General features: G+C 30.6%; 1 protein-coding gene across 1 annotated transcript; it reads left to right on the plus strand.

Moving 5' to 3' along the window:
- Positions 1 to 6,610: 6,610 nt before the first annotated feature.
- On the plus strand, positions 6,611 to 14,291 carry LOC143084187 (chymotrypsinogen B2-like). The gene is made up of 5 exons (XM_076260598.1): positions 6,611 to 6,789; positions 8,572 to 8,650; positions 9,778 to 9,952; positions 12,467 to 12,609; positions 14,007 to 14,291. The coding sequence occupies exons 3-5, from the start codon at positions 9,817 to 9,819 to the stop codon at positions 14,289 to 14,291; spliced, it is 564 nt and encodes a 187-aa protein (XP_076116713.1). The 5' UTR covers positions 6,611 to 6,789; positions 8,572 to 8,650; positions 9,778 to 9,816.
- Positions 14,292 to 14,747: the final 456 nt, after the last annotated feature.

Genomic DNA, 14,747 nt, shown 5'->3' on the forward strand with positions numbered 1-14,747 from the left:
CATTGTTTCGGGTAAAGTTGAATGTTACCTATTAAAACGTTTAAACCCGCTGCATATGTTTGCATTTGTCCTAAGTCAGGAACCTGATGTAAGTAGTTATCGTTGTTTGTTGATGTGTTTGATAAGCATTTATCGTTTCTCGTTTATTGTATATAAAAGAGCGTTAGTTGTCCCGTTAGAATGGTTTTACACTAGCCATTTTCGGGGCTTTTTTTAGATTGCTGTTCGGTGTTAGCCAAAGCTTCGTGTACCACATTGTATATCTATATAGCATGTATATAAAAGAGTTTCATTTCATTACTGATATAATGTTTGTGTTTTTTTATAATAAAAACTAATAAATCATTAAAAGAATATGATTTGGCTCATTTGGAGTATTAGTTTCAAAATCATATTTATACCACTGGATGACATTTAAAGAACTGTATGTGACAAATATCAGCTATGGTTGACCATGCATACAGCTTTGCTTTGCCTCTAGTGGCAAGGAACAATGCGCAAGGTACAAAAGTGTACTAATTGAACTGATTAGTAAAACACGTAGACAAATTATTCGATGAAATATTTGCAGAACTTTTTCATGTATATATTTTTACGAAAAGGAAATCATTGTGACATCTTGCGTGTATTTTAATATTAGAAGGAAGTATTTTCATATTTTGATTACGTCACTCAATATTGAAACATTTATTACATTACTGAAGTACACGATAGATTAACGAACGTTCACATGCTGAAATGGTTGTATATTTTTGTGATATTTTGGGGTTAATAAAGAATATGATTGACAAAAATACGGCATTTTTTAAAAATTGTGTAATAATTTGTTAATAGTTTTCTCTAAATTAAAGAACTTCGACCAAAGAATATCACAATATTTGTAGAATACTTGTTTCACACATTTTTAAGGTAAATGGGGTGTCTTACTCATCCCTGTAACCCATTATTTTTTTTATTATGATTTTTATTAAAATAAGTTTTATAAACTAAAACTGTTTACAAGTTGTAATTTTATGAATTTGATTTAAGACAAAAAAATCTATATATCTTGAATGATTTTATCTCATTTGATTTTAGATGATATCCCTATACATTAGAATTTTAAAATTGGTAAATTGAAAAACTTATGAATTGGTACACATATGATATGAAATTCATATGGAGTTGATCAATTCAATAAAACAAATCAATTTGATGCGACAGTCATACAAGTTAGAGGTTTAGCGCTATAAATAGTTATCAAAAGTACCAGGATTATAATTTAGTAAGCCAGACATGCGTTTCGTCTACATAAGACTCATCAGAGACGCTCAAATCAAAATATGTATAAAGCCAAACAAGTACAAACTTAAAGAGCATTGAGGATCCAAAATTCAAAAAAGTTGTGCCAAATATGGTTAAGTTAATTTATGCCTGGAATAAGAAAATCATTAGTTTTTCGAAAAATTCAACGTTTTGTAAACAGAAAATTTTCAAAAATGACCACATGATTGATATTCATGTCAACACCGAAATGTTGACTACTTGGCTGGTGATACCCTCGTGGACGAAACGTCCACCGGCAATGGCATCGATCCAGTGGTGTAAATAGTTTATAATTTAGTATACCAGACATGCGTTTCGTCTACATAAGACTCGTCAGTGACGCTCAAATCGAAATATTTATAAAGCCAAACAAGTACAAACTTGAAGAGCATCGAGGATCTAAAATTCCACGTTTTGTAAACAGGAAATTTATACAAATGACCACATGATTGATATTCATGACAACACCGAAATGTTGACTACTGGGCTGGTGATATCCTCGTGGACGAAACGTCCACCAGCAATGGCATCTACCCAGTGGTGTAAATAGTTATCAAAGGTACCAGGATTATAATTTAGTACGCCAGACATGCGTTTTGTCTACATACATTTTTTGTAAGACTCATCAGTGACGCTTAAGTCGAAATATTTATAAAGCCAAACAAGTACAAACTTGAAGAGCATTGAGGATCCAAAATTCCAAAAAGTTGTGCAAAATATGTTTAAGGTAATTTATACCTGGAATAAGAAAATCCTTAGTTTTTCGAAAAATTCAACGTTTTGTAAACAGAAAATTTATACAAATGACCACATGATTGACATTCATGTCAACACCGAAATTTTGACTACTGGGCTGGTGATACCCTCGTGCAAGAAACGTCCACCAGCAATGGCATCGACCCAGTGGTGTAAATAGTTATCAAAGGTACCAGGATTATAATTTAGTACGCCAGACTCGCGTTTCGTCTACATCAGACTCATCAGTGACACTCAAATCGAAATATATATAAAGCCAAACAAATACAAAGTTAAAGAGCATGGAGGATCCAAAATTCCAAAAAGTTGGGCCATAATATAAAACCGGGTTCAATCCCCCCCCCCATTTCCTACATTTGAGAATGCCTGTATTAAGTCAGAAATATGACGGTTGTTGTCTATTCGTTTGATGTGTTTTGTCATTTGATTTTGCCATTTGATTAGGGACTTTCCGTTTAGAATTTTAATCTGAGTTGAGTATTTTTGTTATTCTAATTTTCATACCGAATTCGTACAAGCATTATATTACAATTCCTTATAGTTCCGTAGTCATAATGTGATTGCTGTAATTGTACCGTATATGAATCTGTTATTGGTATTTGTTTTTGTATGTTTCTGTTTACCTCAATTCATAACATCAAGTGTTACAATATACAAAAACATTTGGTAATGTTTGACAGCGGGTATCAATATCAACTATAACAAGGAAGAATGGTGCAACTAAAACGACATTTTAGAATAAAATTATTCATGTGAATATTATTCACCATAATAATTCATATCGTTTTGAAAAAGAACATTTTGCATAACAAATGTGTATTACACAGAAATGTAAAAACTTCATCTTTCCGGTACAAGTTGAGTTACACTTCAACGTGAAGACATATTTTGGCCTTAATTTGATATATGTTTGTTTAGAAAAACACATTTCATTCATGAATTATATGGACGACTAATTATTAAAAACATCCTTTCTTTTATTCGTAATGCCATAATAGTTTCAAATTACTAAACTAATCAATATTTTTTTCTCAAAAGTTAATCGATCTCAAAAAATGCTTCATACCAACAAATTTGAAAATTTTTCTTTACGACGTGATTGAAATAAACATATAAACGAACTAAGAACCTATGTATCATCATTTTTTAAAGACAAAAAACAAAGTAAATACTTGTTATAGAAAGGGATATCAACGCTATCTTTTTCGTATAGAATGTAAAAACTAATCATGTTACACAAACCATCGTGGTTAAGTTGTAAAAGATTTAAAAGATAAATGTTTCATTGATTGTAAACAAAATCTCTTCACTTTCTTTTTAGATATCGATATTTTGTCGAAACTGACAAAGAATTAACTGCTCTCTATTCCAGAGTCAGCTAGTACATCTCTGTATTCATGTGTTTCGTATAATATAATTTTTTATTTTCTATTTTAATTAAATTTTTCATTTTTTTTTCATTTGTCCACTTTTAATATATTTTGAATATCCTTCGATCATTTTTTTTTTCATTAATAAAGATACATAGCTATCAAAAGTACCAGAGATATAATTTAGTACGCCAGACGCGCGTTTCGTCTACATAAGACTCATCAGTGACGCTCATATCAAAATAGTTATAAAGCCAAACAAGTACAAAGTTAAAAAGCATTGAGGATCCAAAATTCCAAAAAGCTGTGCCAAATACGGCTATGGTAATCTATTCCTGGGACAAGTTCTTAAACCATTATTTTGTTCAATTTTCCTTAACCAATGTCAATTGGTGCATTCTAATTAACATATTGAACAATTCTTTGTACAAAACAAGATGTAACAGCTAGCTTCCTTGACCAATGTCAATTGGTGCATTCTTATTAACATGTTGAACAATGCTTTGTTCAAAACAAGATGTAACAGCTAGCTTCCTTGACCAATGTTAATTGGTACATTCGTATTAAAATATTGAATTTTGTTTTGTTAAAAACCAGACGTAACAGCTTTAATAGCATACGATGCAATAAGTGGTTTGTGCATATAAATACACAGTTGACAATTAATTTAATCCATTCATTCGAAAGGAGGAAATTGAACATTATAAATTTTGATTTGAACAGAGGTAAGTAATTTTATGCATTGTTTGTTTAATTTTAACCGATTCGATTAAAAAAGTCTTCAATATTAAGTGCTATAGAATAAATTCAAATGTGTTGCTAAATAAATTGAAACACCCATGTATCTACAAAACTACTATGTGTCTTAAAATCATAAATGATTTATCAGATCAATTTGTTTTTATTGGATTTTCAAAACATTGTGTTTTAATCGAACTGTCTTTCCGTGTTTTTTTTTAAATACTCATTAAATATATTGGTTTTAAGTTCAACGAGTCAACATTGCGATTACACAGTCAAGCTCTAAAACATCTTCGAAATACGCTGTTACAATTGATGATTTTTTTTTAATAGTTTATTAGATATTCCGTCTATTTGATTTCTTTCCGTATTATTGTTACTTATATATTTTGTTATCTCTTATTCCTTCTTTCTTTGGGGGCTTTATTGTGCAAAGTCAGGAATATGGCAGTTGTTTAAAACTTGTTCCGTTGATTTTGTCTGTTTTGATCAAGTATGAGTATGATAGGAAATTCTATTTCACACGCTAATATAATTGTTGTTTAATTATCAAAAATAATTATTTCTTGATTATAAAAGATTTGTTATACCTGTTTTTCATCTAAAGGTGATAAGCCTTGCATCCTGTTTCAGGAGGCCCGTATGTTTCATAGTAATATTTTCAATTTCCTAGTACCCAATATGCAATACAATACTTACAAGTACTGAATATTGTTTGAAAATGATTGATCAATTGATTGAATGCCGAACAATCATAAAAAAAAACCACTTAGATATTTTATGTTTTTGTTTCATTCACGCCTACCGTTTTTATTTCAGCTGTAATTGGTTGCTTGTCGATAATTGTAAGATGTATGGAGTGTTCTTGTTGTGCGTATTTGTTGGTAAGTTGACAATCACATTATATGTTATTTACAAATTTTCGTATTGTTTGAAATAAGTAAAAACAACAAAAATACCGAACTCTACAGAAAAGATCTTTATCAAATCGCTAAAAATATGTCGAACGAATTAAAATAGCTGTCAAACTGACTTGGAACAAGAATTTCCTTTTGATGACAATAGTGGATTAAACCTGTTTTTAAGTGGGCCTAACCTCTCGCTTGTTTTACAAATTATATGCTATATTTTTGCATAACATTTTGATTTCACTTGAAATATATTTTAAGTTTGGTAAATTGATTCATGGAAATATGAATTGAAAAGATTTAATAGCTTCAGCTAAATCATAACAACAGTTTTTAGAATAATAGAAATGTTTATAATAATTACATATGTTTAATAATCTATAGTGTTCTGTATGACTGCAGTAAGTACAATATTTTGTTATTAATGATGGGATAAAAATAATCAAATTGTAATTTTCTTAACATTTTAAGCTTGTTGATACTAATTTCGTTGATTCAACACCTAACCGTTGTGGTCAATCTTAGTATAAAGTGCTTCGGGTGCTTTATGTGATATAATGTAATACTGGTAGTAATTAAATTAAAGTATATCATGGTTTAAAATCAAGAAACCTTGCAGGTTCTGTCTTTGTTGTAATCATATTACTTAGCAAGCACTCGCTTTATATTAGAAAGATAAAATATGGCATTTGTTTTATAACTGATTAGAACAATCAATAAATTAATCCCTACATGTATATGTAAGTAACGTGCTTTAGTTTTTTCAACTGTTATTGTTTTCTTATTTAATCCTTTAACATATTGTCAACAATTGTGAAAAAATATGGGATTTATGTTTATTTATAACCTTTTTTAAAGAAAACTAAGACTACATTTTTTTAATAGAATATTTAATGTTCTGCTAGTTTGTTTAGGTTTTAATAGTTTTCTGAAAATGATTTTAAGTATTTTTTTTATTATTTTGTTGTGAATTCTTGATAAAGTGATTACAGTTTGTAAGTAGATTTTTTTTCATTTTGTTGGTCGACAATTATCAGTGATAAAAAGCCCATACTGCATAGTGGAATGAAACAATTACAGTTGAACATGTTGAGTTGATTTATCTTGTTCAAGTACACGAGACAGCAATTGACAAGATGCATTTTGGCTTTTGATGTTTCAAAACTTGATGCACAGTGGGAATTTCAAATAAACTATACACAATAAAGACGACTGAATATAGAACAAGAGTATTTTATTCTGATTTAAATCAACACAAAAGATAACAAAATGTTCATCTTCCAAGTTGTTCATTCAAACTTGTTTTCACAAATGATAAGATAGTTGAAGTAGAATCAAAGTTGCCTTAGTTGTGTTCTTTTAGGTATTTTCATTGCAATTATCAATTGTTTACACGTTCATTATTTTCAGTTAAATTTATTTATTGTATCCGAAATTACGCTTTGCTATACGTTTTAAAACAATTTTTTAGAATATTTAACAAAATGAATCACCTAATAACCGTACTGTTACATCATTCTCCAGGCTGGTAGAGCAGCTAGTGTGAGTACAAAGATTTTTAATGGTGAGAATGCTAACATACAAGACTGTCCATGGCAAGTCTCTATTCAATTGAAAACAGACGGGGAATTTAATCATGACTGCGGTGGCTCAATTATTGACAACAGGTGGATTCTTACAGCCGCACATTGTTTTTACAAGGACAAATCGTAAGCTGTTTTATTTATATGTCTTTGTTTTTAACAACCAATACACATTCTTTATTGTTCAGGTTGCCTGTTATAATAAACATAACACACAATCATTTTCTTTCTATCAGATCAATCTTTTTAACTTTATCAAAAATACACTTTGAGATACTGTTTTGTTCCAATTCATAAAGACTTTTATCCTTCATCCCTTATTTTATAGATTTGTATTTACATTGCATCAAAGATTAAATTAATTCAATCGACAAATATTATTCCATGCAGTGCTTGTTGATCGCAAGTTAATTTACTTGCGAGTTATTTGACGAATTTTACTAGATCGTGGCACTGATAAACAATAAAACAGAGCACGTGGAAAAGATGCCAAACTAGTGAATTGAAAGAGCTATGACAAATGTGTTCATACTTCCCATTTGTTGATTAAACTATTCTTTGAGAGTAGTTTAATTATTTGTTGTATAACATATGTTCTTTAGTAATCTTGCTTTTATTAACCTCCAATAGCACGTTATATTTTTTAATCATGGCTTGTACCCTGCACTTGCGATGTGCAGTAGCCGAAGTTATCACGTGAGGTCTCGTATTTAAAGTCGCTGAATACGGAAAAACATCCTGGAAGTCAATAATTCAATATCGGTACATTTCGATGAAGATTTTCATAACATAAAGGATTTTCTTTGAAAAAAGTTTACGTTCTCTTCTTTAAAGTCATATGAAACTAGTGAATGTTGAAAAATAATGTTAATCCAATACTGGAAACCAATACATACATACAACATAGACTCAGTCTTTTGTGCACGATCTTATAATTATTTACGCATTCATGTAGTATATTCGTACGAAAAAATATTTCAATCGGTCATTGTTGTGAAAATATGGCAGCTAATTAATGGTTGTGTTTTGAAGCCAAAGTTTACGGATTGCAACCTTTGTAAACAATCAAAGAAGCATGGATATTCAGGTAATCCCGTGTATAACATGTACAATAAGATACACTCAGTTTATTTTGATGACGGAGCGATGTTAACGTTTAATTTTCCCCTTCGAGAGAAAGGTCACGCTGGGGTAACTGCATACGGACAACATGTCGGCTAATTATTTGCACACAATTAAAAAAAGTAAATATTTATACAATTTGAACAAATTAAAGAGAAAAAGTATATATATACATAAGTTTTATAATTAAACCTAACCATTTAGTTATAAAAAAACATATACATCTATATTGTTTTATTTGAAACTTCATATGACTTTAAAGGGTAAGACTTAGCCATACAAAAATATAAAACATCTTCCACTTTTAATTTATATTGAAGTTCATATGATTTTAAAGTTAACATTTTCTTAATTTGTCTTAAGTTCTGGTTACCCTTTTTCAAAAGATGTCTTTAATAAATATGGGGTTAAGGTGAAATTACTGTTGTTTTTATAAATGTATCGGACTTATGTTTGCTTATTAAAAATCAACAAAGCGTATATAATGGTGATGAATAAATTCTCTTTAATTCAGGATGTCAGAAGCGGTTTTGATGATTTATTATCCTCTGAACGGGTTTAATCCTTCCAAGGCAGTCAAACTCACTCATGTACAATCACCTGCAAATATGCGAAGCAATAATGTAATGGAAAGGAAACTTTGCATAACCTAATGTAGCTAATGTCTACTTACAATAGGGAGTTGGATAATAGATTTCCTAAAATTTCTCATTTCTTTTAGAAATAATCTTTTAGAGTTTTCTATGACACTTCTAATTAAATTGGCCGTTTTTATTTTTGTTTTAGATTAAGCGATACGAGAGTGGGAGCAGGAAATTCTAATTCAGATGAGCTAGAATTCAGAAGTGTAAAAAAGTTTTATCCGGTACGTAGTTTTAGTTTTTATTACTTCATTTGAATATCTGCGGTTTGTGGTGTAAATTTTTGAAAATTTTAAATAAGATCAATTTTACACAGTTGAGCTATAAATCATAATTGTAGAGAGATTATATTGATACAATATGGTGAAATGCGCAAGACAACAAACTGTCATTCAAACTCATAGGTCGAAAATAAACAAAACATGACTAAATAAGTAAAAACGAAAGAATGATAAAAAGTTCAACCGTTTATAGTTTGATAAGAATTTAATTAATTAACAGTTTGATAAAAAGTTAAACAATTGACAGTTTGATAAAAAGTTAAACAATTGACAGTTTGATAAAAAGTTAAACAATTGATATTTCGATAAAAGTTCAGACATTTACCAGTTTGATAAAAAGTTAACCAATTGACAGTTACATATGAAATATTACGACTTAAATCAAACAATCCTGATGTTCAGGAACAACAAACTGAAATTAATTAACTCAGTCAAACTACATTCAAACTGAAAAATACAACGAATATTTTTTTGAAAACCTGTGTCCAAACAGCAATCCCCCGAACACAGTCTCAGAAGGTAAACGTTAGACAGCAAAAATAAATATTTCTGAAAAATAAAATGCATGCCATTCGTTGTGAGCCAAAGCGACTTTTAATAGTTTTCGTTAACAAATTGTGACTCATACCAAATCTTCTTACATATATGAACATATGCAAAACAAATTGAGGGAAAAGATGAAAAGCAACTAAGAACAAACAATAACAAGAAATTATTCACGTTACTACACTAGAAAATACATACGCAACTCGCAACTGTTTCCCGCCATTCTTTTAATTTGGCACATTCCTCATTTCCATATGCATCCCCCATTTTATGTGATATGTAGTTACAAGGACAATTATGTCGTCTAAAGGAATAGCAGAGTTGAAAATAGTAATCACAATTACCCGGCTGTGAAAGTAAAATAAATCTCTCCAATACAATATTTATTCTTGTGTCCCCTCAGAGTATACAATGTTCCTACAGGATACATTTCGTAGTAATACATTAGCCTCTAAATGTATCATTAAAATCATTTCTACATAAACTAGTATCCAACAAAATTAGTTAGACTATTTTTTTTTCAGCACGAAAACTACAATCAAGAATTAGAAATCGCTGATATAATGTTGATCGAACTACGGAGACCGTTTAGGTTTGGGTCTACTATTAATAAGATTAGCATGGACACTAATGTAGACCAAGATTACACAGGAGAAAGTTGTAAAGTATCAGGTTGGGGGAATATAAATGGGACTGGTGGTATGTATAATTAAAGAATAAGATTAAATATTGAAAATGAATTTCATCAATTTCATTAATTGCGTACTTTCCAAATAAACATAAATCAATAACTAACCAGTAAAAACCAGTATAAAGTATTAAAAACCTAAAGAAAATCTAGGATTTAAAATTTCGTATGAATATTCAAACGTACGAGAAACAATTTGAAAACGTGTCTTTTAAATGATTTCAAACACATAATTTTTGCATGTAAGTTAGCCAGATGACATTATTTTGAAGGGTTGATGGCTTTTTGGTTGCGGTTCTATACATGACCTTCGTTACGTTCCTGACGAATGTTAACTTGGCTGTGATTTTTTATGTGCTGGTTTAGATTGTTTTATGTATACGTTTATATTCTGTAGTCATTCACCACGTCGTTGTTATTATGTGTTCTTACCCCAGGCAAATAACCTATACCGTATTAGGCACAACTTTTAGGAACTTTTGGTCTTCAATGATCTTCAACTTTGTACTTATTTTGGCTTTCGAACTTTTTTTTATCTGAGCGACACTGATTAGTCTAGTATAGACGAAACGCACGTCTGGCGTATTAAATTATAAGCTTGGTACCTTTTGCTGGCTATTATATTTGTGTTTTTCTGTCCTATATGTTCTCCAATTTATTTGTATTGTAGTCCTGTCATGTAATGTTGTCATTTTAATTATATTATACATTGCCATAAAAATGGGAGGTTTGGCTAGCCAAACAAAAACAAGGTCCAACCCACCATATTTTTTCTTAAAATGTCCTATACCAAGTCAGGAAAATGGTCATTGTCATATTATAGTTTATTTCTTTGTGTGTTACATTTTAGTTTTGTGATTCTGTTGTGACATAGTTATCCTCTTACATTTGATGTGTTTCTCTCAGTTTTAATTTGTAACCCGGATTTGTTTGTTTTTTCTCTATCTATTTATGAATTTAAGACAGCGGTATGTTACTATTGCCTTTATTAATCAAGAAAATAATTTCGGACGCACAAAAATTGTGTAATTTTTATAAAAAAATATATTTTATCATTCTTCTGAAGGGTTGCCTTAGCAAAAACTATTTCGAACTCATTCCAAAAATTAGAATCAGATTCATCAGAATATATTAAGCAGAATAAGGGTAGTTTGAAGAAAGTGTCTTACTTATGAGTAATTAATACAATTCATTAGATGAACTTATTTGATATAAGATAAATAACATATTAGACGTAACAGAAAGTCTAAAAGATCAAATCTTTAAAGTCCGTTATTTTTCTTTAACTTGTCTAGATTGTGTCATGAATAGCTGGATCACAACTATAAAATTGCTCATTATAATTGGCATGTACAGATTCTGGACTATTATTTGTTCGCTTTGAATTACACGGAACTTCTGCCCAAAGCTTAGGTGGGAACATGAAACTTTCGTTAGATAGTATTCGGTCAGATAATCTGCGAATTCGACACATCCCTTATTTGATGGTGCAACGGACGATACTATGTTTCTCGTTTCTCGTTTTTTATATAGATTAGACCGTTGGTTTTCCCTTTTAAATGGTTTTACACTAATAATTTTGGGGCCCTTTATAGCTTGTTGTTCGGTGTGAGCCAAGACTCAGTGTTAAAGGCCGTACATTGACCTATAATGATTTACTTTTATATATTGTCATTTTGGATGGAGAGTTGTCTCATTGGCACTCACACTACATCTTCCTATATCTATATACTACAAAACAATCAGATACATCTTATTCATCTAAATAAGCTTTGAAGACCTGTTGGTAAACTTCTGCTGTTGTTTTTTCTATGATCGGGTTGTTGTCTCTTTGACACATTCCCCATTTCCATTCTCAGTTTTATGAATAAACCTTTCAGAAATTTGCCCACATCTTCCTCTTTGTATTCAGCACTTTTGATTTGTTCCCATCATGCGTGAGCTAGATGATATCTGCAACACTTTACAATGATATTTTGGAAAAAGACTTTTGTAACTTTCATCATTTATTGCCTCAAAATCCATATACTATTTTCGACTGGAACCTGTGGCACCTTATGTCAAATTCGAGGTATAAGTTAGAAATGCGTAGGAGAAAACCGTGTTTGTTTTTCATTAATTTCTAGTTCTGGAGGATATTGTAACGGCATATTAACAGAATACTTTGGTTAGATTGATCTGATTTTAACACAATTACATGTAAGATTTCCAATTTGAAAATTGTGAATGTGTGTTTTGTAATTATCATGAATTTCAAAGTAAATTGCATATAATATGTAATTATACAAAAGCAATGCGTTTTCCACTGTTGACTTCCCGTCTAAGGAACAGATGTAAATAGGAATTCTGTTCCAGTTGACTCAACCAAAAAAGAATTTAGATTAAGACAAATGACTACTTCATTTTTGTTTAGTTAAAGCGATTTGTGAAGTTAAAAATATAATAACAGAGAGAGACAAATTGCTAGGGAGCGACTAATTTTCATTTTTATTATTTGCTGTCTACTTAACTTAATCTTATTTCAGGTATTACGAACACGAAACTTCTAAAATCTACAGAAATAACTGTTATCAGCAAAGAATCCTGTTCTGAGCAGTGGGCCGAGCCAAACTTAAAAACTGACAACACAAAACTATGCGCTCAGGAGTTAGGACGAGATGTCTGTACTGTATGTTTTTCTACATTTTATGTTTTCTGGAATATATTTGCTGCATGTGCATGTGTGGCTGTTTTAGTTTTTCAAGATTATCGGCTAACGGAAACTAACTTACGTTGTTTGATTCTGATTTTATATATCGCAAAAGTGCCTTATTTATTTTAATCAATATTTGCAGCAGTTTTCATACAGTGGTGCCCTGATCTTAGTTTATTGTCCAATTGAAGGATGTACTCTGTTTCAAAAGAAAAGCTTTTTAAAAGGGTCCGTGTGCTTGTTTTCAAGATAAAAATCCATTGTAAAAATGGCGGGAATTATTCTCTCTAGACTTTTCGTATATTTAACACTGACACACTTTAACAAATTATGAAAACATAACAAGGATTTTATAGATTTTTCCAATATTGCTTAATATACCTAAAAATAGTCCGATCTGTAACTTAACCGATTGTGCACTTTGTCTAATTGTGAAATAATTGGGAAGTGTAAATTTACATCGTGGACGTTATTCATTCAAAACAGGAGATAAAACATTTTGAGATATGCTCCTATTTATGTTGGTTCTCATATTTTACTTAGAGTGTATCTTCTTTCAGGTTTAAGGATATTTAAACATCTGTCAACTGGTAGTAACTCATATTTAGCATGCCCTCCTAAGAAAATGACTTTAATGATCATCAGAAATCCTATTTCGTTAAAATGATGTGTAGGTGTAAACGTCACTAATTTGTCTTTAAAATATCGTTTAACTATATCATTTAGAATCTTCATTAAACATCTAGTTCATCTGCATGCTAATTTGCAGCATGAATCAATGAATAAATTGAGATTTTAGGAACACATAAACGCAATTTTGCGCCTGCCACAAGTAAAGAGTCCTTGGCCTTTGTTCGTATTGTATGATTTTTATGTTCATTTATATGGTTTGGAGTTAAGTATCACGTTTATTTTCACTGAACTAGTACAATTTTTGGTTCGGGGACAAAAGGTACCCACCCCTGTGTGCGAGATTTTTTTTCTGTGTTAAAGATCCGATGGGGGACTGTGGCTTTTTTCTACGTTTGTTTTGGTCGAAGTCTCTTTGAAACATTCCAAATTTCCAATCTCAATCTTATGAGACAACAGAATCAAACGAAACAATTTTTTTTTCAGAAATTAAAGTAAATACTTTCCACATATAAAGTGTCTATTCAGTTTGTTATATTCTAGCAACTTCAAAGTGTGAAATAAACACATTTTCCAGATCACAATCATCAATCAACAATAAAAAGTTATAAAGGAAAAACAAGACAACCAGGGGTGTTATCCTTGTACGCTTTTAAAAATGACTTATTAAACAATCAGTGAAAGATCATTGGTGTGCATTCCTAAAACTATATTTTGATTTAAAACACTTTTTATTTATCTAGGGAGATAGTGGTGGAGCTATAGTTTGTGGCAACGCTGATGATTCTGCATTTAAAATTGTTGGTTTAGTATCATATGGGGTGCACGTTTGTAACGGAACAGTGCCAGATGTTTATGTCCGAGTTTCTGCATTCCAAGATTGGATTAAAAAGACGAAGAGTAAAAAAGGAAAAGGAAAAAACAATACGAAAGGGAAGAAAGATAAGAAAAACAACAAAAACAACAAAAACAACAGAAACAACAAAAACAACAAGAACAACAAGAATAAGAAGAACAATAGAAATTAATAAGTGATTGAAAATAAAATGTAGAGCATTTATTGCCTTATGTAATAGTTATGAAGCCCTTTTTCAGGTACATCATAGTAAAACAAAAAAACACAAAATAAATTAAATTTATATCACAATGTTTGGGCAGGATGTGTTCGCAAACGTAATCAGTCCTTAAAAGGATCTAATGTGTAACAGGTTGATCCTGATACGCTAACCCTTCTCATTTATAAGTTATAAGTGGAAATTGAACTTCGAGTATTTTCAGATCTATACTTATGGTATTTGTGTTGCTGGGATGTACAAGTACCTGGCCACGACCACTTGTATTTGCAGTTTTTGTGTTTTTGTTCGTTTTTATGTTGTACTGTTACACCACTGCACCAGGTTAGGATAATCCTGTTAACATGTTTAACTCCGACACATTCTGTATATATGTTTCTGTCCTAAGTCAGGAGCCTGTATTTCAGTGGT

The sequence above is a fragment of the Mytilus galloprovincialis genome, chromosome 7 (genome assembly GCF_965363235.1).
Source record: "Mytilus galloprovincialis chromosome 7, xbMytGall1.hap1.1, whole genome shotgun sequence".
Classification (NCBI taxonomy): domain Eukaryota; kingdom Metazoa; phylum Mollusca; class Bivalvia; order Mytilida; family Mytilidae; genus Mytilus; species Mytilus galloprovincialis.